At 54.8% G+C, this 26,807-nt stretch overlaps 1 protein-coding gene across 2 annotated transcripts in view; it reads right to left on the bottom strand.

The window, feature by feature from the left end:
• The window catches only part of SUPT5H (SPT5 homolog, DSIF elongation factor subunit), a 31,927-nt gene extending 5,838 nt beyond the window's left edge, over positions 1 to 26,089 (bottom strand). The window contains exons 1-25 of one of the 2 annotated variants that reach the window (XM_073322225.1): positions 25,924 to 26,089; positions 20,725 to 20,854; positions 19,768 to 19,927; positions 18,937 to 19,002; positions 14,165 to 14,234; positions 13,340 to 13,408; positions 12,597 to 12,662; positions 11,373 to 11,403; positions 11,128 to 11,196; positions 10,653 to 10,904; positions 10,194 to 10,283; positions 9,688 to 9,758; positions 8,397 to 8,502; positions 7,307 to 7,400; positions 6,984 to 7,120; positions 6,523 to 6,678; positions 6,288 to 6,434; positions 5,170 to 5,316; positions 4,279 to 4,404; positions 3,363 to 3,447; positions 3,041 to 3,145; positions 2,334 to 2,436; positions 1,243 to 1,370; positions 826 to 931; positions 376 to 534 (exon numbers count right to left, since the gene is read on the bottom strand). In XM_073322225.1, the coding sequence (XP_073178326.1) occupies positions 376 to 534; positions 826 to 931; positions 1,243 to 1,370; positions 2,334 to 2,436; positions 3,041 to 3,145; positions 3,363 to 3,447; positions 4,279 to 4,404; positions 5,170 to 5,316; positions 6,288 to 6,434; positions 6,523 to 6,678; positions 6,984 to 7,120; positions 7,307 to 7,400; positions 8,397 to 8,502; positions 9,688 to 9,758; positions 10,194 to 10,283; positions 10,653 to 10,904; positions 11,128 to 11,196; positions 11,373 to 11,403; positions 12,597 to 12,662; positions 13,340 to 13,408; positions 14,165 to 14,234; positions 18,937 to 19,002; positions 19,768 to 19,927; positions 20,725 to 20,802 (2,621 nt within the window). In that variant the 5' untranslated portion in view covers positions 20,803 to 20,854; positions 25,924 to 26,089. The other variant, XM_073322226.1, reaches the window with a different exon arrangement.
• Positions 26,090 to 26,807: the final 718 nt, after the last annotated feature.

The following is a 26,807-nucleotide window of genomic DNA, read 5'->3' as shown; positions in this document are numbered from 1 at the left end:
CAGTCTGTGTCCTCCTGCCCTAAGAGATCAGTCCATGGAGCCACAGACACGGGGATCAGAGATCTGCTCCAGCAGCAGGAGCAGAGAAACGGGATCGGATCCCCGGAAACCAGCAGATCTCCTTTCCAGATGGGCGCGCCTGGAGAGAGAGCAGGGTCACCGCAAGACGCTGGGAGGCAGCTCTGCCTCTTGTTGGGGTCAGGCAGCAGGGCGCACCCCCGGGGAGGGAGGAATGGCCGCCATGTGGCTAGAAAGCAACACAAGGCCCCTGACAGGAACTGCCCCGCTCTGCTCTAATGCTGGGTGCAAAGAGATTCACCCCAACCTAGCAAGAGACTCTTCCCCCGTCCCCCCTCCATGGGCACGCGCACTCACATGGCTGGGGTCCCCGGCGTCTGCGGATTGTACGGCGGATTGACCTGCGGAGACGAAGGGTCGGGGTAGCCGGGAGTCTGGGGGTTGGGGGTCCCCCCGTAGCCTTGCGGAGAGGGCGTGGGCTCATCATCGAAGCCGTATTCAAACTCCTCATCCGCCCTGGGGAGGAGAACGCATCATTCACGCGGCATGTGGGAGACAGACGTCTGCAGCCCACCCATCACCTCCCCTTTGGGGCACACTGAAGTAACCGCCCCCGTCAGTTCTCCACTCTCCAGCAGAGGGCGCCACACTCACATGCAGAGTTCCCTTTGAGCTCCTGACACATGAAGCCCCCCCAGCCCAGCCCCCTCTCCCATAGCCCCCATCATGTCACACACCTCTGCCCCTTAGTGGCTGACCATGTCAAAGCTCCCCCCCCGTCCCCAGACTAGCACGCGAGACACGAACCTGGAGGGCGTATTGGGGTTGTTGGGGTCCCAAGCCCCGCTCTGCGCAGGTGTCCGGCTCCCGTCGTGCAGCGGCGTCTGGGAGCCGTAGTGCGGGGTCCTGCTGCCTGAAAGAGCCCAGCGCGCGCCTGGTTAGCACCGTGCCCGGGCAGCAGAGATGGGGAGGGGCCAGGCCCTACGTCACCCTTCTTCCATCCCACCCCTGGCCAGGATCTGGGGGAGAAGCGCAGGTCCATCGGGCTCCCCCATTACCCAGCTCCATCAGGTGGGGCAGGGAGCACGGGCACAGGACAGAGTGGGTCGACTGCAGGGCTGGACAGTTCACTCCCGCCCTGTTCCCGGGGAGCCCCCTACCATAATCCTCCTACCCAGGGCCCAATTCCCCCAGCCCCCGCAGCAGCAGGCTCAGCTCACTCACCGTCATGCAGCGGAGTCTGCGAGCCGTACATGGGGGTGCGGGAGCCGGAGCCGTACATGGGGGTCTGCGAGCCGTACATGGGGGTGCGGCCATAGGCGGAGGTCATGCCGCCAGGTCTCCTCGAACCCCTGCCGGCGAGAGAGGAGTTGCTGTACACCCGTTTGCTCTGCCTGTCACTAGCGGGGCCTCAGCTTTCCCCTGAACACTGAAGCGGCCAACAAGGGTGGGTGCAAACTGTGCTGAGCCACTGGGCACTGAACTAAGCCCAGTTTCCCACCAGGGGCACCAAGTTGCTGGTCACTACCCAGCTGGGCTGGTTTAGCCAGGGTCCTAGAGGTTAGCAGCTCCATAGCCCAGGAGCCATCCCAGTTCCCCTTCTGCAGAAAGGGAATTTTCCCCTGCTCCCCTTCCAACCGGAGGAAACGTGGGGATCTCCTCTGCCCCCAGCCTGATCGGCACTCGCTTCAACCACGGAGCCGGGCTGGCAGCCTCCATTCTGGGCTTGATCTGCCCCGATCCGGGCCCCACATAAGACAAGCCTGTCACACAGTTCCCAACTGTGGGACTCAGCTGACCGCAGGTGACACATTACAGCAGCGTCCAGGAGTGAGAGTCACGGACCAGGACCCAGACCCAGACTCGTTGCCAGAGGATGTTGTGAAGGCCAAAAGTACAACTGGGTTCAAAAAAGAATGAGAGAAATTCATGGAGGACAGGTCCATGAATGGCTATTAGCCAAGATGCTCCGGATGTCCCTGAGCTGGGCCTGGACAACAAGGGATGGATCCCTCGATAATTGCCCTGGTCTGGTCTTTCCCTCTGAAGCATCTGGCTTTAGCCCAGTATCCTGTCTTCCCAGTGGCCAGAATGACCGTTGGTCTGACCCAGTACAGCCATTCTTATGTTCTTACTACACTTCTAGGCACAGATCAGTGCGCCGGGCGCTGTACAGACACCAGAGGGCAGTCATTGGTGCAGCTACCTGGGCCAGAGCCGACCCCAGCAGCCCAGGATTGCAGCTTGCTGGCGGTGGCCCCCCAGCCCGGGCTCCCCTCAGAACGAGCCCCGTCTCCCCCGCCCGCTGCACTTACACTGTCGTGAGGCGCTGGCGATCCACTGAGATGGTCTGGCAGGTAGAATGGAGTTCCACACGGGCCGTGGACTCCGTGGCATCCTTCACCACGCCGATGTAGCCTGAAAGAGAAGAGGCCTCAGCGCTCTGCACCTGACGCAGCTCCTCGAGATCCCAAGTGTATACAGCAGGGGGCGCCCAGCCTGAGCATCACCAAGGGCCGCCTGGAAAACGGGCCACGAGCCAAGCACACGTGGCCAGAGCACCAGCTGGAATCCAGAGCTCCCCTGCTCTGTGGTAAGACCTGCTAGGAGCTCAGGTCTACTCGGCCCTCACTCGACAGATACAGGGAGGGGACAGCCACAGGCTGGGTTTGAACTTTGGAGCTCACCTTAGGGGCTCCCCTGCATGGCAGGGACAGACGGGCTGTCCACTAACAGCAGAGACTAAGCTCCCTCTCAGGCATGGGAGCAAAACCCGCACGTCCTGACTCCCTGCTCTAACCACTGGACTCCACCACCCTCCCACAGCCAGGAACAGAACCCAGGAGCTTCCCCCCACCCCCTGGCCCCAGCCACTAGACATGCTGCCCCCAGGAATTCCTCACCGCTCGACAGTCCCCCCCACATTCTAATGGAACAGACCTGCCAGATACCTCCCAGCCCCTTCCTGCCCTGCTACGAAAGGCAGAGGACTGGCCCTGTCCGGCAACTGGCCCATCATTACCTTTGTAGGGTCCCTGGGAGATCCGCACCGTCTGCCCTATCAGGTCGTTGTCCCTGCGTCCACGGCCTCGGCTCATCCCACCCCCGCCAAAGCCACCTCGCTGACCTGTGGAGGGGGGCAGAGATCAGAGCGGGACAGTGCCCCCAGGGCTGCAGCCTCACATCACCCCAGTGTTACAGGTTGCCCCCGCCATACAGGACAGTAAGTCACCATAGTGCTGCACCGACCCCCAAACAGGGCCAGCCGGGGGTGCTATAAACACCGGGGTGAGCCAGAGCCTACAGAAATCCCCGAACCAAGGCCCACCCCACAGGACACCCACCTGCTGCGCTGGGGTGCATGGGGCTGCTGATCCGAGGACTCATGGGCGCAAAGCCACCGACGGTGAAGTTGGTGACGTCCCGGGGCTGCAAGAGGGAAAGCGCATGAGAGCAGGAAGGGGAATCCTCCCGCAGAGCTGGGGCTCCCAGAGGAAGGAAGGAATCTCTGGGTTCATCTCCCCCACGCAAAGCTGGGAGTGGGGGAGGGAAAGTCCCTCTGGGGCCCTGAGATGAAACCTGGTGATGCACCAAGGGGGAGCCAGGGTGACACAAGGGGGCACTATGTTCCCCCAGAACCAATGAGGAGGGAGTAGATCCATGCCCTGGGAAGGGAAGTGTGGACACATTCTCCACCCCGCCCACAGGAGGCTCTGGCTCCGCCCCACCCCATCAGCTGCAGGAGGACACAGCCCTAAGGCAAATCGGCCTGCAGCTTTCTTTTCCCTTCTCTAGCCAAAGATCTCAAAGCACTTCCCAAACTCACCCCTACCCACTTCCTTACCTCACCCCCAGTCTACCGGGGGAGAGACTCACAGGGTCACACATGAGCAGGGGAACCCAGGAATCCTGCTTCCCAGGGCCATACTCTAGCCACCAGACAACACTGTCTCCGTAAGTTTCCTGGGGCTGCTGATTCACATTTCAGGGCATGGAACGTTTGCCAGCTGGGGGGTCTGGAAGAAATCCACCCCTCCCAATGCAACCACATTGGGGGTGTCTTCCTTGAACCACCCAGAAGCTGCTGAAAGGGACTAGGCAGCCTAACCCAGCCTCATGGGGATGGGGAGGCAGATCTGGGACAGACGGGCTCAAGGTACAACAGGGAGGCAGGACCCGAGACTGGACAGCCCAGTGGTCTGCTTCAGGCAAGTCATACTAGCTAGGGTGAGGCCCCGGGCGTCTCCCTAGGCTCCTTACCTTCGAGCCCCCAGCCAGCACCAGGTGGCGAGTCTTACACACAAACATGCCCCCGTTCTCTACCAGCTTCTTGCAGTGCAGGAATCCAAAGCCGCGGAAGAGGTGTCTGATCTCCCCCTCGCGACCCTGGGGAAGGAGAAGCAGGGAGGAGAGTTATTCCGGGGAACCCCTCTAACCCAGGCATGCTGGGGCTGCATCCAGAGCCCAGCCGCAAGGCGGGGAGGCCAAATTCACAGCCCCCCAGGGGCAGGGCACATCACAGAGTCAGAAGACAGCTGAAGCTCCCAGACCCTGGAGCCTGCACCTCGGCACTGGTGCAACCTGAGGAGGGAGCACCTCACTCACCACTGCAATGCAGCCACCTCTGGAATCCAATGCAGCAGCTGTTCAAAGCTGCTCAGCAAGAGATTAGGACAGGAAGCGAAGAACAAAACTGTACCCGGTTGCAGGGGGATCCCAGGGGTATGAGGGAAATTAACAGAGTTGAAACATGGCCACAACTCTGGGCATAAACATGCTGACTCTTGTGAAAATTGCCATTGGGTCTTTAAGGGCCCCACATGGTCAGGAAGTCTATTTAGAGAGAGAATGCTTCCAGCTGCATGGCGAGCCCCACACAGAAGTCAGCAGTGATTCCAAGGGAAGACAGCACCCTGAGCGAGTTGCCGGTTCTCTCCCCACAAAGTGATCTCTCCCCTTTAAATTCCAACCCAGCCCAGCTCCAGCTGCAAGAGCGCCATCAGAGATGGCATGATCTCCCAGCGGGGCGCTGGCCTCCACTCACTGGAGCATGGGGAGTGCAGACGAGATCTTAAGCTCTTCACCCCCCTCCACACACAGGCCCATGGCCTGCCTATCAGGAAGCCCCTTCCCCGCCCACCTCCTCCTCACCGAGTGCGGCCCGTCAATGACTTTAACGATGTCCTTGACGTGGATATTGTTCTGCTCCGAGTCCAGGGCCACAGCAAAGCGATTGTCCTTCTTCCGCGTCACAGCCTGATGCCTGACCGTCACCACTTTGCCGTACATGTTCAGGACCTGCACGGGGAATGGGGAGGGAAGAGAGAGGAATCACCAGAGCTGGGGGCAGGAAGGAAATTTTCCCTCAAGTCAGACTGGCAGAGACCAAGGGGGCTTTTCACCTTCCTCTGCGGCATGGTGCCTGGGTCACTTGCTGGTTTGAACTGGAGTAAATGGTGGGTTCTCTGGAGCCTGAAGTGTTTAAATCAAGACTTGAGGCCATCAATAACTCAGCCAGACGTTACAGATGTTCTACAGGTGTGGGCGGGCGAGGTTCTCTGGCCTGCGACGTGCAGCAGGTCAGACCAGATGATCACAATGGTCCCTTCTGGCCTCACAGTCTCTGAATCTATGAGACTGGCTTAGACACACTGCCAGGAGACAGGAGTTCTATGGGGCTGGCTTCTGCCCAAGACCCCAAAACAACCCACCAGCCCAGAGCTCTTGGTAAACAAGACCATATGGGACCACTGATCACGTAGTCTGACCTCCTGTGTAGCACAGAGAAAAGAACCCAGGCAGTTAGGATTGCAAACGATATTGGGAAAAAACTCAGCAGCCCCTCCTCGTCAGGCCTGGAAGCAGAGCAGTCAGACCAAGAAGGGAGAAGCGGGAACCCACCTTCAGGCAGAACGGGGAATTCCGGCCTCGAGCCAGGCAGAGGTTGTGGCCGGATCATTTTGATCCCATTAATCCTTTCACTGAACATCATGCACGGGCGAGAAGCCCAACACTGAAGGGATCAGAAAGCAATTCTCCTTCCCAACGGCTCAGCTGGCGGGGTGCACGCAGCTGGGAGGGATCGGGCATGGGCCCCCAGCAGAGGTAGGATGCCAGACTGCCCAGACCTTTTCCAGGGCAAACGCTAGGTTTCTTCTGCTGCAGAACCTACCTAGAGAGAAGCCAGCAGCTCCCCACGCAAAGGTTCCGAGCTGCCTCGTTAGCACTCCAGTGAGACGCCCAATGCTGGGAGAAAAGCGCACACCCACCTGGAAGGTCTCCCGCTCCAGGCGGACGATAACCCCGACGGTCTGGGGATCCAGTTGGACCAGCTCGCCCCACTCGTGCTGCCCGCCCACGTCCACGCCGGAGGCCGTCTCGGAGCAGAGCTGCAAGTCCCGAGGCAGCACCTTGAGCTGGAAGAGGGGAAGCGAGTGAGCGAGCGGCCCCGAGAAGGGGACAGTCAGAGGGGAGCGCCCGGAGCTCCGCTGCCGCCCCGCTCACCTCGTGCATGGTGAGGTCCGAGAAGAGGATGACGAAGTTCTCCTCCACCCGCACGATCAGTCCCGTGTCGCCCTCGAAGCGCCCAGCGATCACCTTGACGTGGTCTCCCATCTTGAAGTACTTACGCAGCTCTTGAGCTGGGAACTCCAGCATGTCCTGGGCAGAGGAGGAACGGGGTAAGGGCGGGACGCAGGAGACTGACAGGACGGGGTGATAGCAGGATGCAGGTGGGCACTGCCTATTGCAGGGTTCACAACTCTATAGTTTCACGTTCCCGGGTTAATCTCGGAGATGCCAGGGACCACAGGCACAGCATCCAGGAACGCGCAGGTCCAAAAGGCCTGCTGCCCCCTATAGGTACAGCCAGGAGTATCACACCCCCACTGCCAAGCCTGCACTTGGTCTCCTTGGCAGCCAAAGGGCCTGGATTCAAGCCCAGGCCGGTACCGCCCATCCCATACCTTGAGATCCTCATGCTTGGGCATGATGGTGATTTTGTTGCCGTCCACGCTCAGAATCTTGCCCTGCAGGTTGATCAGCTCCCCCTCACACACCTCCACGTTGTCCCCAGGTTGGAAGTTGTGTTCCCGTTCCTTCCCTGCCCAACGGAGAGCACCGTGACTCGCGGGGAGGGCGCCGCTCCCAGGCAGCAGCAGCCCCACACGTGCCGACAGCACGGCCCCCTGCAGATTCAGGGGCAAGACCTAGGGGCAGAGACCAACCCTCCCACCAATCCCCGTGGGCTAGACGGACTCCCCGCTGCGCATGAGTCATCACCACGTACCTGTGCTTTCGGTAACCACCTCCAGATCGATGCCTTCCGGCTGGTCCTCAAACTTCTCCAGCTCAGACAGGGTGGGCTTCACCCCCTCCGTGATCTGGCAGCCGGGGGACAAAGGCAGAGAGATTTCAGGGAGCGGGAGGGGAGAGAGAAACCCAAATGGAGCCTGCAGAGCTTCCCTCCAACCTGAGATTCCCCATTCCTAGGGGTCAGGCTCCCTGCCTTGCCGAGCAACAGGAGACGAGAGCGGGGCTTTGCTCCAGGGGTGGGTTCATCTCAATCCCCATAGTGGAATCTGACATGCAAATGACACGCCCAGATGGGGATCTTGCTGTCCGCCACCCCCATCTCCAAATACACATACAACTCCCCCAACACGCAGATAGGGATTTCAGCAATTTGTCCCCCCACTCAGACGTCCAAATGGAGATCCCACACCCACCCCATCACGTGCGCAGAGGGGGACTCCACAGAGTTCACAATAGGCATGTTGAAAATTTTCCATCAGAAGTGGGTTTGGGGTTTTGGCAGGGTTATAAACAGCAAATTGGGTTTCCGACTAAACAGAGGTTTCTGTGAGATGAGCCTGTGTTCCATGAGAAGTTTCAATTTTTCCATCAAAAATCAAGTGTCCAAAACCAAAATATTTCAATTTGGATGTGCTGCCACAGTGCATCATGGGAGATGTAGTTCAGGTAACTCACCTCATGATTCTCTTCTATGGACCAGGTTCTCCAGCTGGACTACATCTCCCATGATGCACAGAGGCCCTGGACTCCCATTGTGTGCCTCCAAGAAGGGAGGTCATGGTGCCTCATGGGAGATGTAGTCTAACCAAGGAGGCCAGCTCACGGTGGAAAATAGGAGCACAAGGCACCAAACTAGAACTCCCATGAAGCACCACAGCAACATTTCCAGCCCAGAACTTCTTTGATTTTTGCCAAAAAAAATTAAGTTTTCTGAAAGAGGGGGGGACCCCAAAAACCTCATTTTCTGACCCGCTCTAACCTATGCCTTGGCAGATCTGGTTCCTGCTCCGGCTCAGAGCCCCACCTTGACAAGAGCCACTTGGCACAGAGCCACAGATACTCACCACGGCCGACATGGCAAAGCTCTTGAAGAGGAAGCCCTTGCGACTGTAACGATTGCCTTCAAAGATGAGGAAATCACCGTCGGAAGCAACATCTCCCCCCAAGGACCTAGAACGGGGGAGGGGGAGAGCATTAGAGGGTCAGGCACCCAGAGGGGCAGCTTTCTCAGAAGCGGGACAAGCTGTTTCATAATGGGACAGAAGAGCTGCAGGGAATGGTGGCTCTACCTCTGCTGGCCCGGGATTTCAGGACTCCAGGGTTAGGTCTCTCACCAGCAGCTGTCTGGATTGCCAGGCTGGGGCAAATCCACCCAGCTCCCAGGGCAGGGAGAGGGTCTGAATGCCCTTCCTATGGCTCAGAGCCCCTCGCCACTGAAGGAGCCCAAGTCCCAGTGCACCTGTGTATGGAGCTGGAGGAAGACATGATGGAAGGAGGACAAATCATCACCATCTCTATCCACCTGTGACCCGGGGACCCTGCAGTGCCAACTGGCAGAGGACACAGGCGGTGCAGAGGGTTTTACAGAGATCCCTTGAGTCAGGTATCTGCAGAATAGTTCCCCAAAGGGTGGCATGTGAGGTGTCTACCAAGAGCCAGTTGCCCACTGGTCATAATCACTACAAAATATATGTACGGATAATATTTAAGGAGCTATGTATTAATACCGAATGTTGTGCTCTTAAGGTCTTGCAGTTAAGGCAGGTCACCAGAAGGTGACTACCTCGGATATGTTCCTTTCAGAAAGGAGGTAACAAATGCCTATCTCCCTGTCTGGTCATGTGAGTATCGTATGTTGTATGCCTATTTGCAGACCGGGCCAGGTGCAAATTGAGAGACTGCAGAATCTACAGGAAGAAACAAACTATGGGGACTGGGGGTCCTGTTTATGAATAAAGACAAAGGATTGATCTGGGATATCTTGGGAGTCCACTGAATCCTTCAGGTAGGAGATGAACTGACAGCGTGTGTGTCAGGAAAGACGAGTCACAGCTAGCCAGACTGAAAAGCCCAGCAGGGATTTTAGGAGAGCAACATTCTAAAAAACACGAGAGGGTCGTCTTCATTTAGTCTGAGCTCCAGGAGACATGTTATGATTTTATTTTCTTTGTAACCATTGGTTTCCAGTTCTTCTCCTTGCTACTACTTCAAAACTCCATTCTGTATTACATACACTTATATTAGATTTCACTATAAACCTATCCAAGTGCCACAGTGGCCACAGATGTTGCGTCCTCATGCTGAGGGGACACCACCCCGCCCTGGATCATCCCCAGCAAGAAGCCAGTCACTTACCGGATCTTTTCAGCATCAAACAGCCGCTGGGGGGGCCTCTTGAACTTCTTCCGCTTGGCGAACCAGTCCTTCTGCAATTCAAGCAGAGGAGGGGGAAGTCACCACCAGGTCTGGGGGGTCAGGAATCCCCACCAGACTGTATGGGTGGGGTACTGAATGCCATCGACAGACCCTCTGGAAAGGCATTCGCCCGCCTCTCTTGGGGGGATAACAGAAGGGCCCTGCTGATCACGGGCTGCGAGCAGGAGGAACCCACCCCTCCTAGGGCAGTACTGCACAGCGAGGTGCACCGGAGTAAGCGCTTTACAGTGGAGAAATGCGTCCCCCTGTCATCAGCCGGGAAACCACGGGGATACAGACATGCCAACACACCACCACTTGAAGCCCACCGAACTGGAATTGCCAGAGCTGGGGCACGAAGGCATTAGCAGCCTTGAAGCGTAAATGGGGACAAACTCTTCCCTCGCAGCAGAACTGAGCTCAGCGAATCCTGCCAGCCAACATACCAGGCTCATGCGAGCTTTGATCCGGTCAAAATCGATTCGCGGGATCATCTTCAGAGAGATCTGGTTCTGGCTCGGCTCAACGTAATCCACCTGGAAGGGAAGACGACATGAGCTCAGGAGAGGAGGAGGGTAGCGTCATGGAGACGCCAGACACGGCCAGTCTCACTCGCAGCAGCAGGACAGGAAGAGAGTGTGGGCTCCTCTGGTGTCCAATGTCACGCTAGCTGGGGACAGAGCAGAAATTGAACCCACCCCTATTGGGATCTCTAGCGCCCGCTCCCACCCATAGCAAGGGCAAGGATTCCCAACACCCAGCTCCCGCTTCACTGAAGACAACGCTCCCAGACTCCGACGACTGCCTGCCCCAAATCAGAGCCTTAAATTAAAAGGTACACCTGAACGCCAGCTTCCCGAGCCCCAGCCCTCTGTTCTGGGCCAGCCAGCGCCCCTGGCCCGTACCTGAGCAATGTCGTCCTTGTAAATGCCTCTCTTGAGCCGGACCCAGGACTTGGGCTTCAGGTTGGTCACCTCCTTCACCACCTTCAGCACGTCTGTCATCTCCTTGATGGGCACCATCTGCTGGTTCCAGTAGCCCATCCGCAGGTTGCCCACGCCCTCAATGGCCTGCTTCACGTGGGTCTGCTTGTAGGCCTCGACATAGATGTAGCCTTTCACATGCTCGGGGGCCACCACAGACTTGATCTGCAGGGGCTGTGGGTGGGCAGGGAGAGAAGTTCCATGAGATACGGGGGCTGGCTTCAGGCACGCTCCAGCTTAGCCAATCCCCCCTTCAACAGATCAACAGCAGGAAGCCCGGATCAAGTCAGGAACCGCATGACCCACTCCCAACAAGCTCTGTGGTCAACAGCACTAAGCCACCCCACAAAGCTGAACTGAGTTCGGGGCCAAGGGGACTCCTGCCCTCCATCCTTACCGTGTCTGTGAACTGGTAGGCGATGAATTTCCTCATCAGGGCTATGGCTGTGGCACGTTCCTCTCCGATCTGGGGAGAGAGGAGAAGAGAGGCCGCAGTGAGAGAAGTCTCTAGCCAGAGAGACGCCCCAACTCAGAGAGGAGGCGGCGTTCACGGCTAATTAAAACCCAGACGTGGTGCAGCGGGAGCTCATGATTCAGGGTTTAGAGGTGTTTCAATAGCATCCTCCCCTAGCTGGAACGTACCTTACACTTCACGGTCCAGAGGTTGGGATCCCTGAGTGGAAAAAAAGAAAAAAAAAGCTGTTCGCAAAATAACCTTTGTTATATTGGCAGACCAGGTGCCAACTCCTGCCAGAGCCCCAGGCCAATTCACTTGTGTATTAGTATAGATCAAAGTGATTGTTAAAGGTATGAGAGTGTAGCTGGTGTTTAAACTTCATGAAAACTAATGGGATGTTACTTGCATTTTCACTTATCTGTATCCCATTATCATATATCAGCAAATACCTACACTGCGTGTACCCCTCTAACTAAATAGAATGCAAGTGAAGAACTTTAACAGAAAAGGGCTAATTTCAAAGCAAATGTTCATTGTGGGTGATGATCAGAAATCAAAGACTCAAAATGCATTCCTCACTCTCCATCAGCAAAGGAAAAGCCCACATGGGTAGTGACACTGTCAGTTTGTTTTCTGTGAGAAGAAGCTAGGTGTGTGGATTCTAGGAAAGATCCTGGATCTCTGGACTGCTTGGACTCTTACAGGGAAGTGCACCAGATGCAAAGCGGGGATCCCCAGAGACAATCTAGGTACCCTGAAAAGACTTTTGGGAAACTGGCAGTTTACTACATCACTGCCACCATTTGGAATTACAAACTGACTCACCTATGCATGTATTTTAACTGCTTTAACCTCTCAGTAACTCATTTCCTTTTCTTAGCTAATAAGCCTTTACTTAGTTCGCTATAGACTTGGCTTCCAGCCTTCTCTTTGGTGTAAGATCTGGAGAACCAGTTGATCTGGGGTAAGTGACTAGTCTCTTGGGACTGGAAGCAACCTAAATGTGATGTGGTTTTTGGTGTAAGAAACCATTTTATCACAATGCCCAGTTTGTCTGTGTCACAAGATAGCCTGGAGAGTCCAAGGGAACTGTCTGTGACTCCATGATCATACTGGGACAGTGTCCAGTTCACATCTGTCACTGGCTCGGTGAAAGCTAATTACAGAACACACCACCAGTTTGCAGTGTCTGCCCTCAGGTAGGCACTCACGGACGTGAGCCACTCCAGGGTGATATCACCCTATGCCTCCCACTCTGTCAGGTCCCTCTCCTCCGTGTCCTCTCACCCACCACTCCTGGCCTGATGTCACAGCCCATTCCCTGCTCTACTCTTCATGCGCCCTGGTCTTGGATGACCTTCCAACCCCCCTCCACCAGGTGCACCTTCTCCCGGGCAGAAGGGCCTTACTTGACACCGGGCAGTAACTGCTGCTGCGTGATGTCATCCGAAAGCTCATCAGAGCCGCCGTACACCCTGCAAGGGAAACAGAAGGAGAGATGGGGAGAAATGTCAGGCCCAGCAATGACAGCAGGAGCTGCGAGTTGTGACAGCAGCGATTCCGAGAGGCCAGGGCAGCCGGCCACTCCATGCACACACCAGGGAGGAGGGGAATTATCTGCTCCTGTTCAGAACCAAGCTAGGAGAACAGATGCTCTAGAACCAGCCAGTACTTGGCTACGGTCAGGAGACCAGCCCCTTCCCGCAGAGTCAGACCAGCCGAAGCACTAGCTTGGTCTGTTACACACCAGGGGAATCAGGCAGAGACCTTTGCGGGGCTCATCTCTAAACGCCCTAAAGGAAACGGAGAGGGTCCTGCTGTTTCCCAGGGATCCATAAGGCACTGACAGCCTCTGTCTGCTCCTGCTGTTCGGTCCCTTTCCAGGCCGCAAGGACTGGGGTGGGGGAACAACCTGGCTTCCAGGCACAACTTCACTGTGGAGATCAGGGAATTAAAGGCCTACCTTTCCCATGGGGATAGGAAGAAGGAATCAGAGACCCATGGGGAAGGAGCAGGAGCCAGGTGACCCTGAGGGCTGGGGTGACTGGAGGAGTGTGGGCACACCTAGTTTGGAGGATCTTGGGGGAGGGCATAAGGGAGAGATGACCCCCCCACACACACACACTCTTTGCCCTGGGGGCTGCGCACTCACGTTTCTCCCACGGAGGACTTGGCGTATTTCTTCATGTAATATTCGCCCAGCTCCTCCTCGCGCTGGTCCCTGCGGAGAGACAGCGAAGGAGAAGGCATGAGGGATCGGATTGAACCGACGCAGGCCACAGCCCAGCTGGCAGCGCAGAGACAAGGGGAGCGACTTGGGCTCCTTTCCCCAACCAAGCTCGCAGAGCAAGGAGTCGCCAGGGAGCAACGCTGGTGCTCTGGGATCATGGCCACTGGTTGAGCTGAGGCTGCCCTAGGATAGAGCCAGATCTCACGCAGCAGAGTGGGTAAAGCCCCCAGGTTACCAGAGCATATGGCACAGGCACCGCTGCCCTCTGCTGGGCACTCTCAGATCTACTTCGGGTTCTTTAGGGCGCCCCTAGTGGACATTCCTAGAAATCACAGAATCATAGAAATATCAGGGTTGGAAGGGACCTCAGGAGGTATCTAGTCCAACCCCCTGCTCAAAAGCAGGACCAATCCCCAATTAAATCATCCCAGCCAGGGCTTTGTCAAGCCTGAGCTTAAAAACTTCTAAGGAAGGAGATTCTACCACCTCCCTAGGTAACGCATTCCAGTGTTTCACCACCCTCCTAGTGAAAAAGTTTTTCCTAATATCCAACCTAAACCTCCCCCACTGCAACATTCTTTTCCAGCTCCACCAGAGAGACCCATGTGCTGGGATGTGAAAGTCCCAGGTCCTATTCCCCACCATGCATTTACACTGGACACCAACATGTGCACGTCACAGGCCGCAACATCATCCCGCTCTCCGGCTGCCGCGTTTCCCCCCACCCCAAGCACAGGATAACATCACCTCCACAGGTTCTGCAGCCTCCGGGCCCCAGAGCGATCCTCGTCCAGAACCACATTATCAATGTTGGAGGCTGCAAGAGACGCAGAGGTTAAATAGCCCCCACACCTAGCACCTCCGGGGGAGGGGAGAGCCCTGGAAACGGTCCGCAACGTGGCCGACCGCCCAAAGGGCGGTCGATCAGCGAAGCAAAGGTGAGGCCTGGGAAGGGACAGGATGGTGGGAAGCAAAATTCAGCCGCACGCAACAGCCGACTCCGCGACAGTTCCCTCGTGGCTGGAGCACGAGTGAGGCAGCAAATGGGGCACTCGCGTTCGGAAGAGGGATCCCGGGATCCTCACTGCGAACGCGCTGGGCTTGACTCGGTTTCCCCACACTTCACCGACCTAGGCAGCACCTCTTCCTCTGCTGCAGAGTCAAGCCACAGCTCGAGCCAGGCCACTACAGGGCAACAGAGCCTCCATGAGGCAGCTTCTGTGACCACAACAGGAGACAGCAAACCCACTGCCCCTTTCCGATTAGCCCCCCCTCCCCCCCAGCCTGCTCTATTGCTGCACCGGCCAGAACAGCAACTGAGCCAAGGGTCGGATACTTTCTCCAGCATCGTTCCTGGGGCCCACCCGGCTGAAAGGAAGCGGAAAAGACAAGGCAGCACCAGGAAGGAGCGGGGCGCGGGGGCGAGGGGGAGGGCTGTGAAGAGGCAGGGGCTGGAATGAAAAACAGGCTTACCTTCAATTTCTTCTGCTCGGGAGGCAGAGGTGGTGGAGGGCGGACAGTATGAGCCAAATAATAGCATCAAAATCAACCACAGGGTGAGTGGGGAACAGAAAACCGGAAGGAACAAAATTAAGATGTGGCACAAACCAAGCAGGTGCGAATGAAATGCACGTAAATAAAAAAACAACCAAACAAACACGAGGGGAAGACGGTGAGAGCGCTGGCAAGGTGGGCAGGCTGCCACGGCAAAGAATTTCAATGTCTCATGGCCTGGGTTATGCGGGAGGTGCTAACACTCAACAATCCCTAGCTCTCATGTAGTCCTTTTCATTGGATCTCAAAGCTCTTCACAAAGCAGTTTGGTTACCCCCATTTTACTGATGGGAAAACCGAGGCACAGAGCAGGGAAGCAATTCGCCCAAGGACACCCAGCAGGCCAGTGGTGGAGCCAGGAATAGAACCCAGGTCTCCTGAGGCCCGGTCCGGGTTCTCTCTCCATTAGGCATGGTCCCGTTCCAACTCTGACATCTGTGGAATGAATTGTTGGCCCTGACCCCCCTGCAACAAGTCAAACCTCATGGCTGTGACAGCTTCAGAGCGGCCGCCTCAGCATTTCGCCACCAGGATCCCCAGGAGGTACCACTGACCCCGACCTGTGCCCCATGACCCGAGTGCTGCCGGCGACGTGCGGCCCTGCTTGCCGGCCTGACGCTGGCAAATCAATGGGAGCATTCGGCTCACTAGGTAGGCAAACAACCCGTAATCAATACCATCACCAAACAGGGACCAGCTAGAGCTCGGCATGTCTGCCCTGGGTGGGACCCCCACCCTGGGGTGCCTCTTTGAATCCAGACTGGAGCAGCAGAGATAGGGAGTCACTATCGGGCCACCCTTGTTTGGTGAAATGGGACTTAGGGCCTCACGCTAATCCCCAGGGGACGGGCACCCACCTCAATCGTCCCTCTTGTAGCTTTTCTCCTTGTTGGCAGCCTCATCAGACAGGCCAAGCCCTGGACCCTCCTCCCCCGCACTAGAGGGATCCCTGCATGGCCAGGTTGAGACACATTGACAGGAGGTGGGGTCCAGGGGCAAGCCTGTTCTGTAGCTAGAGACCCCAGGGCTGTCGCATCAGGCGTCTTTCACTAGCAGCAGGCACCCTTCAACTGGAATCCCCTCCGCCCCCAAGGAAAAGCCTCGTCCTGGAGACGCCACCTGAACCAGTCCAGCCCCAGAGAGCCGAGGCAGACAAGCAGACCCCACACTGTTCCCACAGGGGGAGGAAACAACTGACTGATCCAGATAGCAGAACCCTTTCACTCCCAAGAGGCTTTTACGACTATTCTGTCTGAAAAACAAGGGCGTCAGATAAGGAGACTGTGGGGAGATGAAGGAAATATAGCCCTAATTGGCATCACATAGATAAGACCTTAAACACCCAGATACACACAGCTCTCCCCATGCTATGGATTCTAGCAGGTAAACTAGTACTGCAGCAAAATACTGTTTCATTCAGCAAAAAAACATATCTAGAAAGGCACTAAACTAGTTCAAAATTTGGCAAGCTTGTTTTTGGTAGACATTTGGCCAGTTTTCGAAAATTCTCCTGAATGTCTTTTATCCACACACCTTCCTGAAGTCTTCTGGGTTTGGAACATTTGGGACAGAAATTTTCAATGCGGTGGGGGGGGAATCAATCTGTTGGTCAGTCTGCTCAGTGGCTTTTCGAGTGATCAGTTCTGACTGGTCAACTTAATCACATCCAGTGGGTTATGTCTCCAGAGATATGGGGCAGGGGATTTTTTTGCTGAGAGTTCATATGCCAAAAACAAACTATTTTACTGAAATTTCCACTGGAAAAAACATTGGATCATCACAAAAGACACTTTGTAATTTGCCAAACTTTCCATAAGAACGGCCAGACTGGGTCAGACCAAAGGTCCATTAAGCCCAGTGTCCTGTCTTCCGACAGTGGCCAGTGCCAGGTGCTCCAGAGGGAATGAACAGGACAGGGAATCATCAAGTGATCCATCCCCTGTTGCCCATTCCCAGCTTCTGGCAAAACTTCCAAATTGAGACCAGAAAAAGTTGTGGAGCAACATTCTACTTTGAAGAGGGACTTTAAAAAAAGGAAGAAAGAAAACCCAACTAAAGCAAACTCAGCATCTGAGAGAATCCCCTGTCACTCCATGCTCACTCCATGGTTACTCATGCTGCCAGGCCCAGACAGTCACACTAAGATCAGCCAAACTTCTTAACTTGTGCACTATTATGAATTGTGTGTATTGCCATAATGCCTCGGAGCCTCAGTCACAGACGAGAAATCCTGGCTGCTATAGGTTTTTATTTCTATTAGGCATATTATGGTAGAGTTTAGGAGCCCTCATCATAGCCCAGGACCCCATTGAGCCAGGTGCTGTACAGAAAACAATAAGATGGTGCCTGACCCGAAGATAAAAATTCTGTCCTCAGTTCCACTTCTGCAACCCCACTGGCTGCTGCGGAATTCGGCTCCATGATCACAGCTCAGTTATCAATCGTTTTGATGATACGTGAGCCAGACTAGAAACCGGCTCCCTCTCTCGGAGCTGTGCTGGTTTCTCCAGAGCGAGCAGGGGCAAGCAGTAGCCAGAATTTATTTTTGTCCCTAAATTTAGCAGAGAGGATTCTCATCGCACAGGGAGCAGATGTAGGGAGCTGCCACTTTTCTGATAAATCTACACCTACAACTGGGCGAGAGCCCGACGGCGTCTCAGGGCTATATTTATGGGACGTCACTAGGGGGAACACTTCTTCTGGGACCTGCTGAGGCTGCTACTGCAGTGGTACCTTCTACGCAAAGCCCCCATTCTTCTGCCTAAACATGAGTACAACTTTGGGAAGTGAATCTAAAAGGCAAATTAGGCAGCATATTGCCGGCTCTCCTCTCCCTCAGCTTAACCTCAGGGGAGTCGTGAGCTGGGCTTGATCATGGAGCTAATTGAGAGAGCCGAAACCCATATAGTGTCACATTTCTATGGATCGAGTATCGTCAGTGCGCAGGACAAAGGAAGATTAGAGTCCCTGCTGTTTTAGGTGAGGGGAAACTGAGGCACAGGGAGGGGAAGTGACTTCCTAACATAGCAACTCAGCAACAGAGCTGAGAATAGAACCCAGAAGTCCTGCTCCCAGCTCCTCTGTGTACACCCCTCCCGGAGCTAGGGCTAGCTGACTCCATAACCTGGGTGTCCTGACTCCATAACCACTAGACCACCCTGCCTTTTGGAAAGGCAGCAGAGAGGGAAGATTTCCCCTCTGATGGGGAGGGGCTTTGTCAGGAGCCAGGCAGCAGAGCAGCCTTTAAGTGACAGATAAAAAGCTGGAGCTTCCCAGCTGCGATGGGATTTGAAGGCTCCTCTCCCGCCGGCTGCAGTGAGTGGTTTACAGGGCTCTGCGTGCCAGCATTCCTCCCTCCGTACGGGCCCCGCAGCTCTTCCTCAGCAAAAGAAAAACCAGAAGGAGTAAAATTATGTTCTCCACCGTTGGCTGATGGGGGGGAGCATGCACAGGAGTGAAACGATAAGGAGCAAAGCAATGTCAGAACTCACCACATGGCACTGGGGTTGGGAGACACGGACAGGATGTTCTGCGACACCCCATCCCCAAAGTTCCCTGCATCAGGGTCTGGTCATTCTCATCCCACAGGGCTTGCAATCCAGCTGGAGGGGGGGCAGGTCCCTGGCTAAACGGTAGCCACTCACCGCTCCCCATGGGAAACATGAGCATTACCCTCAGCTAGTAAATGGAGAGATTCTGGCTGCTAAATCCATGCAGGAGTGGCTGCAAAGAAATGCTCAGCCGGGGAACTGAGGAACATCACACCTAGAATGTCTATACTAGAGAGTCCTGTTAACACCCCATTCTGCCTCACACCAGGGAGGCTAAAGAGCAGACCCCTATTTCGCCCAGGTCAGAGCAATATTGCTCCAGAGCTAGCTGAAAAGGAGGGAAATGCCCCGGGGTTGTGCCGAACCCCCAGCCGATCCTCCCAAGGAGTGGGATACGAGAGGGCAGAGCCATACCTTTCTCCAGAATGTCCTCCGCGCCGTCTTCCCACTGGTCCTCGTCTTCATATTCATCGTCCACATCTGCAGGAAAGGGAGAGCAGGGGAGACTTGCTCAGTTAAGTGGGCTCCAGGAACCAGCTGGCCAGAGATGCTGCCATGGGAAGGGATGGCCCAGAAGCTGCCTGAAGGAAACTGAAGCCGCTCTGTGATCACTGGCCCGACGCATAGGAAGGCAAAGAGAAATCGGACCAAAATTCCTGAAGCCCTCAGCCTCGGGGGAATCCCTGTGGGCTATGCACAGGCAGACAAGAGATCCAGTCAACAGCAGCCATGCCCGGGGGAACAGCATTCAGCTGACAGGTCTGGAACTTCTCTAACTCCCATGGGGCCTCACAGAAGATATGGGGAAGGTATCTATACAGCTGCTCTTAATTAAGACTTGCTTAGTCCTTCGCTAGCCCCACTCACACCAGGGTATCTGAGCACTTTGCACACAGAGAGCCTCCTAACCAATTACCACCTAACACGCTTTCCTAGGGGATAGGAAAGTATTTTATGCCCATTTTAAAGCAGGAGAAACCGAGGCACAGAGAAGGAAACTGATTTGAGCCCAAGGTCACCCCAAAATTGAACAGAAGGGCTAGGAATAAGGGGTCCTGATCCTCCATTCCCTTGCTCTAATGTCGAGACCCAACTCCCCTCCCAGAGCCAGGAATAGACCGCAGAAGTCCTGACTCCCAGCTCCCTCTATTCCTACCAATTACACCGCACACGGGGCAGCTGCCCCACCATCAGCATCCCTGGGGGCCTCAGTGTAACACACACAGAGCCCTTGAAGTTCCTTACCGGCTTCATCCAAGATGAACCCTCCATGCCTGGGCTTCTTTGGTGGCCGATCATCATCGTCCTCCTCTTCCTCCTCATCGTAGTCTTCTTCCTCCTCCTCTTCCTCTTCTTCAGCCTCCTCCTTCTCGCTGCCCGCAACGCTGACATGCTCCTCCTCTGCCTGGGCGTTGCAGAGGGAAGCTGACCAGTTATAGAGCCCATGCCAGCCCTGGACTCGCTGGCTGGATCTCCCAGGAACAGGTCCATCCCCAGAGCTTTCCCCATGAGAATCAGCATGCAGGGCCCGGGAGGAAGTGGAGGGACGGTAAGGGTGAGCCTTGCTTCCCCCCTCCCTTGCAATCTGCCTCCCCCAACCATGGAGTTGGCACCCCCAGAGCAGAGTTTAGTCTCCAGGGTCTATTCAGTCTGTGACCTCTCTGCCAAGAACGGCCATGAGAAGGACAATTGGGCAGGTGATTTGCGACATGGACACCTGTTCTCCTGGACTGACATGCGTCAAACTCACTTCCAACAGGCCACTGGCCAGATGGCAGTTTACTTCTGTTACCAAAAGGGGTTAGATCGGAACTGGTGAGCTGTGGCTCCTGGAGAGCGCTTCACCTGTGGATCTCAAAGTGCTTTAAAAAAAAAGGGTAGAGAAGTATCATTTTCCTCCTTTCACGTAGGGGGAAACTGTGGCACAGAGAGGCAATGACTTGCCTCAAGTCACACAACATAGCTAGGAATAAAACCCAGGTGTCCTGACTCCTGGTGCAGCGTCCTAGCCAAGTTCCAGTCCCCTGAGCCATTCAGTCCCTACCCTGCTTCTTAGGTTTTTAGTGTTTTTTTTTTTTTTTTTAAATGACAGACTAGAGTAACATTTGGGACATGCTACATTTCAAGTGGGTATAAACACCAACCCCTTCCCCCCAAAACACATTCCTTTAGGCAGTGACCACATCTCTCTGTCAGCCTCACCTCGTTTTCTACCTCCTCCACCTCGCTGCTCCGCTCACTCTCATCCTCGGAGAAGTTGCTGTCTTCGCTATCCGACATCTTCGCGGGGCTCCTGGGTTCGAAGGGGATGGAATTTCCTCCTGAGAAATACCTACAAGAACAGGGGATGCTCTCAAAGAAGGGATCTAAATGGACTTCATCCTTCCTTCTGCACCTTCCGTCCAAAAATCTCAGAGCTCTGCAAGGCACCTATTAGTCCTGTTTTATAGATAGGCAAACTAAAGCACATTCAGGTTAAAGTGATTTACTCTAGATCTACCAGCTGATGGAGATTTTACAAACACTCACACTGGAGTATCCAAGCCACTTACAAATATCAATGGACTTGTCCTCCCAACACCCCAAGGAGGTAGGGAAATATCATCATCCCCCTTTTACAGATGGGGGACTGAGGCACAGAGCAACCTTGGGCAGGTAGAGAGAAACACAGGGTCTGTATGTCCAGAAACACCCCTTCTTTATTCATCAGATCTAAGTCCTGTGCCTCATGGTAGCTGAAACACGATCAAAAAGAAGCATCTGCCAAATGCTATAGACACTTATTCTGTCAACTGAGCCATGAGAGTGAATTAAAATTCACTGAGTAACTATTATATGTATTACAGCAACTCCCCGGAGTCCCTAGCAGGACGCCATTGTGCCAGATCAGGGGTAGCCAACCTGTGGCTCCGAAGTCACATGCGGCTCTTCAGAAGTTAAAATGCGACTCCTTGTCTAGGCACCGACTCCGGGGATGCAGCTACAGGCGCCATCTTTCCAAGGTGCCGGGGGGTGCTCACTGCTCAACCCCTGGCTCTGCCACAGGCCCTGCCTCCACTCCACCCCTTCCTGCCCCCTCCCCTGAGCCTGCCATGCCCTCACTCCTCTGCCCCAGAGCCTCCTGCACTCCATGAAACAGCTGATCGGGAGCTGCAGGGAGGGAGGGGGAGGTGCTGATCAGGGGAGCTGCTGGTGGGCGGGAGGCGCTGGGGGCGGGGGAGCTGATGGGGGGCTGCTGACGTATTACTGTGGCTCTTTGGCCATGTAAATTCTGGCTCCTTCTCACGCTCAGGTTGGCCACCCATGCCAGATGCTGTACATATTAATGGCTATTAGGTGTATTATGGTAACATCTAGGCACGCCTTGTCACAGACCAGGACCCCATTACACTAGGCGATGTACAAACCCAGAACAAAAAGACAGTCCCTGCCCCAAAGAGCTGACAATTTAAGTATAAGACAAGAGACAACAGATGGAGCCGGACAGGGGAGCACAAGCAAACCATAATTATTAATATAATATACACAAAAGGACCCACCCATGGTGCAATTTGGCAGAAGCTGCAGTTTGCCTTTTCTTTTTTAAAACAAAACGTTGCATTTTTTCCATCTTAACGTAAAGGCTCTGAAGTGCCGTGGAGTACCAAAGACTCAATCACATAGCGTTTAATTCTCTCACCGTGCTAGACGGTGGACAGTTGATTCTTGGCAACGACGCTAGTTAGATGCTAGCTGGGTTGCAAAGGAGTGACACCAAACGCAAAACTGGCTACTGTGCAAGTCCTTCTATAGTTTGAAATTACCACTCGTAAATCCCCGATTTTTAGACTCTGCAGTTCTTCTGATTGCACATAACATGACTCCCACCATAGCCTCTGCCCCAGCCTACCTGTGTATACTTGTTAATGTTGCTTCAGGTCCTCAGCTGTAAAATGAGATAATGATACTTCCCTGCCTCCCAGGGGGGTGTGAGGTGCCAAAATATAGGGTGATGGGAGCCACATAAGTACCTTAGAGACAGACAGACCCCCCCCATTCCCCCGAAGCCAGTGGGGTTTCATGAGGACACAGGGAATCACCCACTCAGGGCTCACCACAGGATCGGGGCCGAAGTGGTTACGCACACGATTCTGCAAAGACTTACACGCACGTTTCGCTTTTAAGGGCCTCCCACTGAAATCACGTGCTGAAAAGTGAAGCACGGACAAAGTCTTTGCAGGACCTGATCCAAACTCACCGCAGTCAATGGACACAGCGGACTTCACGCAGGCTTTGGAACAAGCCTCTAACGAACTGAGAATTTCATATCGACTCAACATAACACTGCAAGATCAATATGAAGCACTACTGTCATTCAGAAGCTTTCCAAATACAGTATAGCCTGTTCTGTGTGCTTGCTGGAGAGAGATCAAGAAAGCAAGCAACCCAACTCCATTAGAATTAGTAAGTATTAGCAAGGAAATGCATTAATTTACTTTTGTTTTGGCTTGTGACTTTCTCTGTGCTGAGAGGAAGGTAAATTCCTGGTTTTCTTTTTGTAACTTTAAAGTTTTTGCCCAGAGGGAAATCCTCTGTGTTTTAAATCTGATTGCCCTGTGAGATTAGCTTCCCTTCTAATTTTACAGAGGTGCTTCTTTTACCTTTTTTCTTTCTAATAAAGTTCTGTTTCTTTTAAGAGCCTGGCTGATTTCTCTATTGTCCTAAGACCTAGGGGTTTGGGTCTGTGATCACTTTGTAACCAATTGGTTAGGATATTATTCTCAAGCCTCCCCAGGAAAGGGGGTGTAAGGGCTTGGGGGGATATTTTGGGGGAATAGGCACTCCAAGTGGTCCTTTCCCTGTTTCTTGGTTAAATCTCTTGGTGGTGGCAGCATACCCTCCAAAGGCAAAGAGTTTGTGCCTTAGGGGAGTATTACCCTAAGCTAGTAGAAATAATCTTGGGGGGGTCTTTCATGCTGGTCCCCACATCTGTACCCTAGAGTTCAGAGTGGGAAGGGAACCCTAGTACAGCCTAGATTATCCAGCTCTCCCAGGGTGCACGAAATACATTTGGCTAAGCAAGGGAATTTTTCAATATAATTAAATGACACTGGGGTTCATAAGCCTGTTTCAGGTAACAGAAGTTATAACCTTTATTCAGTAATTACGGCACGTGTAGGTGTTTATTGATAAACAAGTCGTGTAACGTTTGTGCGGCTCTGGCAAATATTTGACAAGTTAGTCACAGTGTTTTGTAAGGGAAAAACAATCCGACTTCCTTACAGGAAAGCCAGCAATTTTACTAGCTACTTCATATATTAGTATATTATTTGCAGTACAGTTGCATTCAGCAACCCCAACCTGACCCCATCATGCTGAGTACTCTACTCTGCTCTGAAGGGATTAGAGTCCATGTCGTGATCCTGCAAGTTGCTCCATGCATGTAGGCCCAAGCCCACAAGGCAAAGCTTTCAGATCAGGGCCTACATTAAGGCATCCGCAAGAAGGACCGCAGCAGGGAATGGTGGAGGAAAATTGAGGGTGACAGCGGTGAAAACACGTAGTCGAACATACCGTGTCACATGTTTAAAAGAGCCCAAATACTTTACATACCAATATATGAGCTATATACATGAATCCCTTCACTTGCCAGTGACATACAGCAACGTGAGATACGCAACACAACCGCTGGAGCCACGTAACACTTTAAGGCAGGAAGCGAAGAACAGCACTACAGCCAGTTGAAACCACCAGGTTCGTTGGTTTGTTTTTTAAAGGAGGCAGAAAATGACTACACAAGAAATGGACAACACGCCAGCTATGAGGAGTGTTGGGGTATGGCTGCAGTAGATAAGAAAATGGAAAGGAGAAAAATGATATGAAGATGGATAGAGTCAGATGAACTGGAAGAAAAAAGGGACATACAGGTGGGAGATGGGGCAAGATTGCAGACAACTTTAAACTATGGGAATTTTAATTTATGTTCTTTTATTTGACTGTATTTCCCTGACAGATATTCTACAGGATTTAGGAGGAAAGGGATTAAATGGTTCTGTTAGAATTATTTCACTACGCAACACAGAATACGCAATTAGAGAAAGAGTTAGAACAACCCAAAATATACTTGAACGCACACACAAGACCCTCCTGCAGATTGACCAGAGTAGCGCCAAGAACCCCTTGCTTGACAACATTTTCTAGCGATGGCAGATGGACCCCAGCACAAACAGCAGGGGTTTCACATTTCCTGCCACAGGAAGGAGGTGGCCCAAAGATAGCCAGGAATCATCTTACTTGCCTGCCCTAAAATTCCAAGGCTGGATGTGCACATGGAAGGGGAAAGCACCACTTTAAAATCTCCCAGTCAAGGACTAAAACTATGGATCTCAGGGAATCCTGAACAGGCCATATTCTAAATTACAGCCTCAAATGTCCTGTAACCTGATGGGAGCTAGAGGACCATTGGGTGAGGAAGTGGGTCTTCCCAGCTCCCCCCGGATAGCAGCTTCCCAAGAGCAGGATTACCAGGTGCTGAAGTCCGAATTCTGAAACTCGCCTCCCTCCATGTACTTGGAGAGCAACCATTAGGGATTCCCCAAGCCCAAAATATGAATCCTCTCCCACAACAGTAAGCCCAGCTCCCCCAGATCTGGGATCAGATAGCGCAGGTCAGAGGGACCCACTCATCTGAGTCTTTTCAAGTCAAAGACCAAGGGCGGTGCGTGGGGGAAGGCCGGAGTCAGAGATCAAAGTCAGCGCTTGCTGGAATTAAAATCTGAATTGCCTAGGTCAGAAGCAACAGCCCACAAGTCAGCATGTGTATGTGGGGGTCAGAGGTTTCAGGTCAAGGTGGGAGGGCTAGGGTCAGAGGTCACAGGTCGGTAAGCGCATGCCAGTGTGGGGATGCTGTGGTCGTGGTCACGGTCAGGATGGGAGAACACAGGTCAGAGATCACAAGTCAGAGAGCGCATGTAAGGGTAGGGTGAAGTCAGGGGTCACAGCTCAGCAAGTGCACACAAATCAGGGCGGCCTGGGGTCAGAGGTCACAGGTCGGGGAAGAGCTAGGTCACAGGTCGCATGTCAGTGAGGGCACACAAAGGTGGGGGGCTGGGGTCAGAGGTCAGAAGAGGAGGATCGGGTCAGAGGTCACAGGTCAGTGGGGGCTGGGGTCAGAGGGCAGCACGGGGGGAATCGGGGTCAGAGGTCACCGGTCACGGGGAGGCCGGGGTCAGAGGTCAGTCTGCAGACAGGACCAATCACCCCGACTCTCCCCCTTGCCCGGCCGGGGTCAGGGCCCCTCACGGCCCCCCCCGGGCCTCAGACGCTCTCGGCCGGGCTCGGCGGCCCGCTCAGGCCCCGGGGCTCTAGGCCGCAGCGAGCGGGGGCCCCGCCCACCCCGCGCCGGGCCCCGCCCTCCCTCACCGGCCTGCGGGCTCCTCGGGCTGCTCCCCGCGGCGGCTCCGCTCCCGGCAGGGCCCAGGCCCGGCTCCGGCCTCCGCAGCCCCCGCTCGCCCCGGCGCGGCTCCAGGCGCCGCCGCCGCCGCCAAAACCTCGCGAGGCCGGCCGGGGAGTCACGTAGGAAACGGCATCGCGTCACGTGGCGCGGGGGGAGGGAGGCGGAAGAGCGGCCTAGTCACGTGAGGGGAGGCGGGCGAGCGTCACGTGCTGGGTGACAAACCGAGGCCTTCCTTCCTCCACGGCGTGCGGGCGTCACGTGACGGGGGAGGACGCACAGGCTTGCTGTACGGTGTCCGGGAGGGGTCAAAAAGGGGGGGTCTTAAAGGGGCAGGCCCCAGAGGGGGTGAGGGAGCCCAGAGAGGGGAGCAGGGGTCAGGCCCCGGGTGGGGGAATTGGGGCAGGCCCCAAAGGGCAGAGCAGGGGGTTGGGGAGCTCAGAGGAGGTAACTGGGGGGTATTAAAGGGGCAGGGCCCGGGGGGGGAGCACAGAGGGGGCTTAAGGGGATATCAAAGGGGCAGGCCTGGGGGGGGGGGCGGGGGTGTGAAAAGGGCTTGGGGTGTGAAGGGGATCGGGGCTGGGGGAGGGGCGTCGAAAGGTGCTGTGGTCGCTGCGCTGTTGGGGCCCCTGTGACCCCCCCGCCCCCCCCAGCCCGGGACAAGGGCTGCACGGTTTGTGACCGTGGCTTTCTTTGGGCGACCTGGTTTGTCCTGCTTTAGTCCCTAAGCTGCCCCCACACACACACACACACCCTCCTGCGCCCTCCATGTCCACGCCCCTGTCTCCTGCCGTAACGACACTGCAGCCATTCCCCCTCTTCGTCCCCGCTCCGGGGCTGGTCGCCAGAAGGC

Source organism: Lepidochelys kempii, chromosome 23 (assembly GCF_965140265.1).
Source record: "Lepidochelys kempii isolate rLepKem1 chromosome 23, rLepKem1.hap2, whole genome shotgun sequence".
Lineage (NCBI taxonomy): Eukaryota > Metazoa > Chordata > Testudines > Cheloniidae > Lepidochelys > Lepidochelys kempii.
Note: the sequence above shows the minus strand (reverse complement) of the source record. Positions and strands in the feature narration are given on the sequence as shown.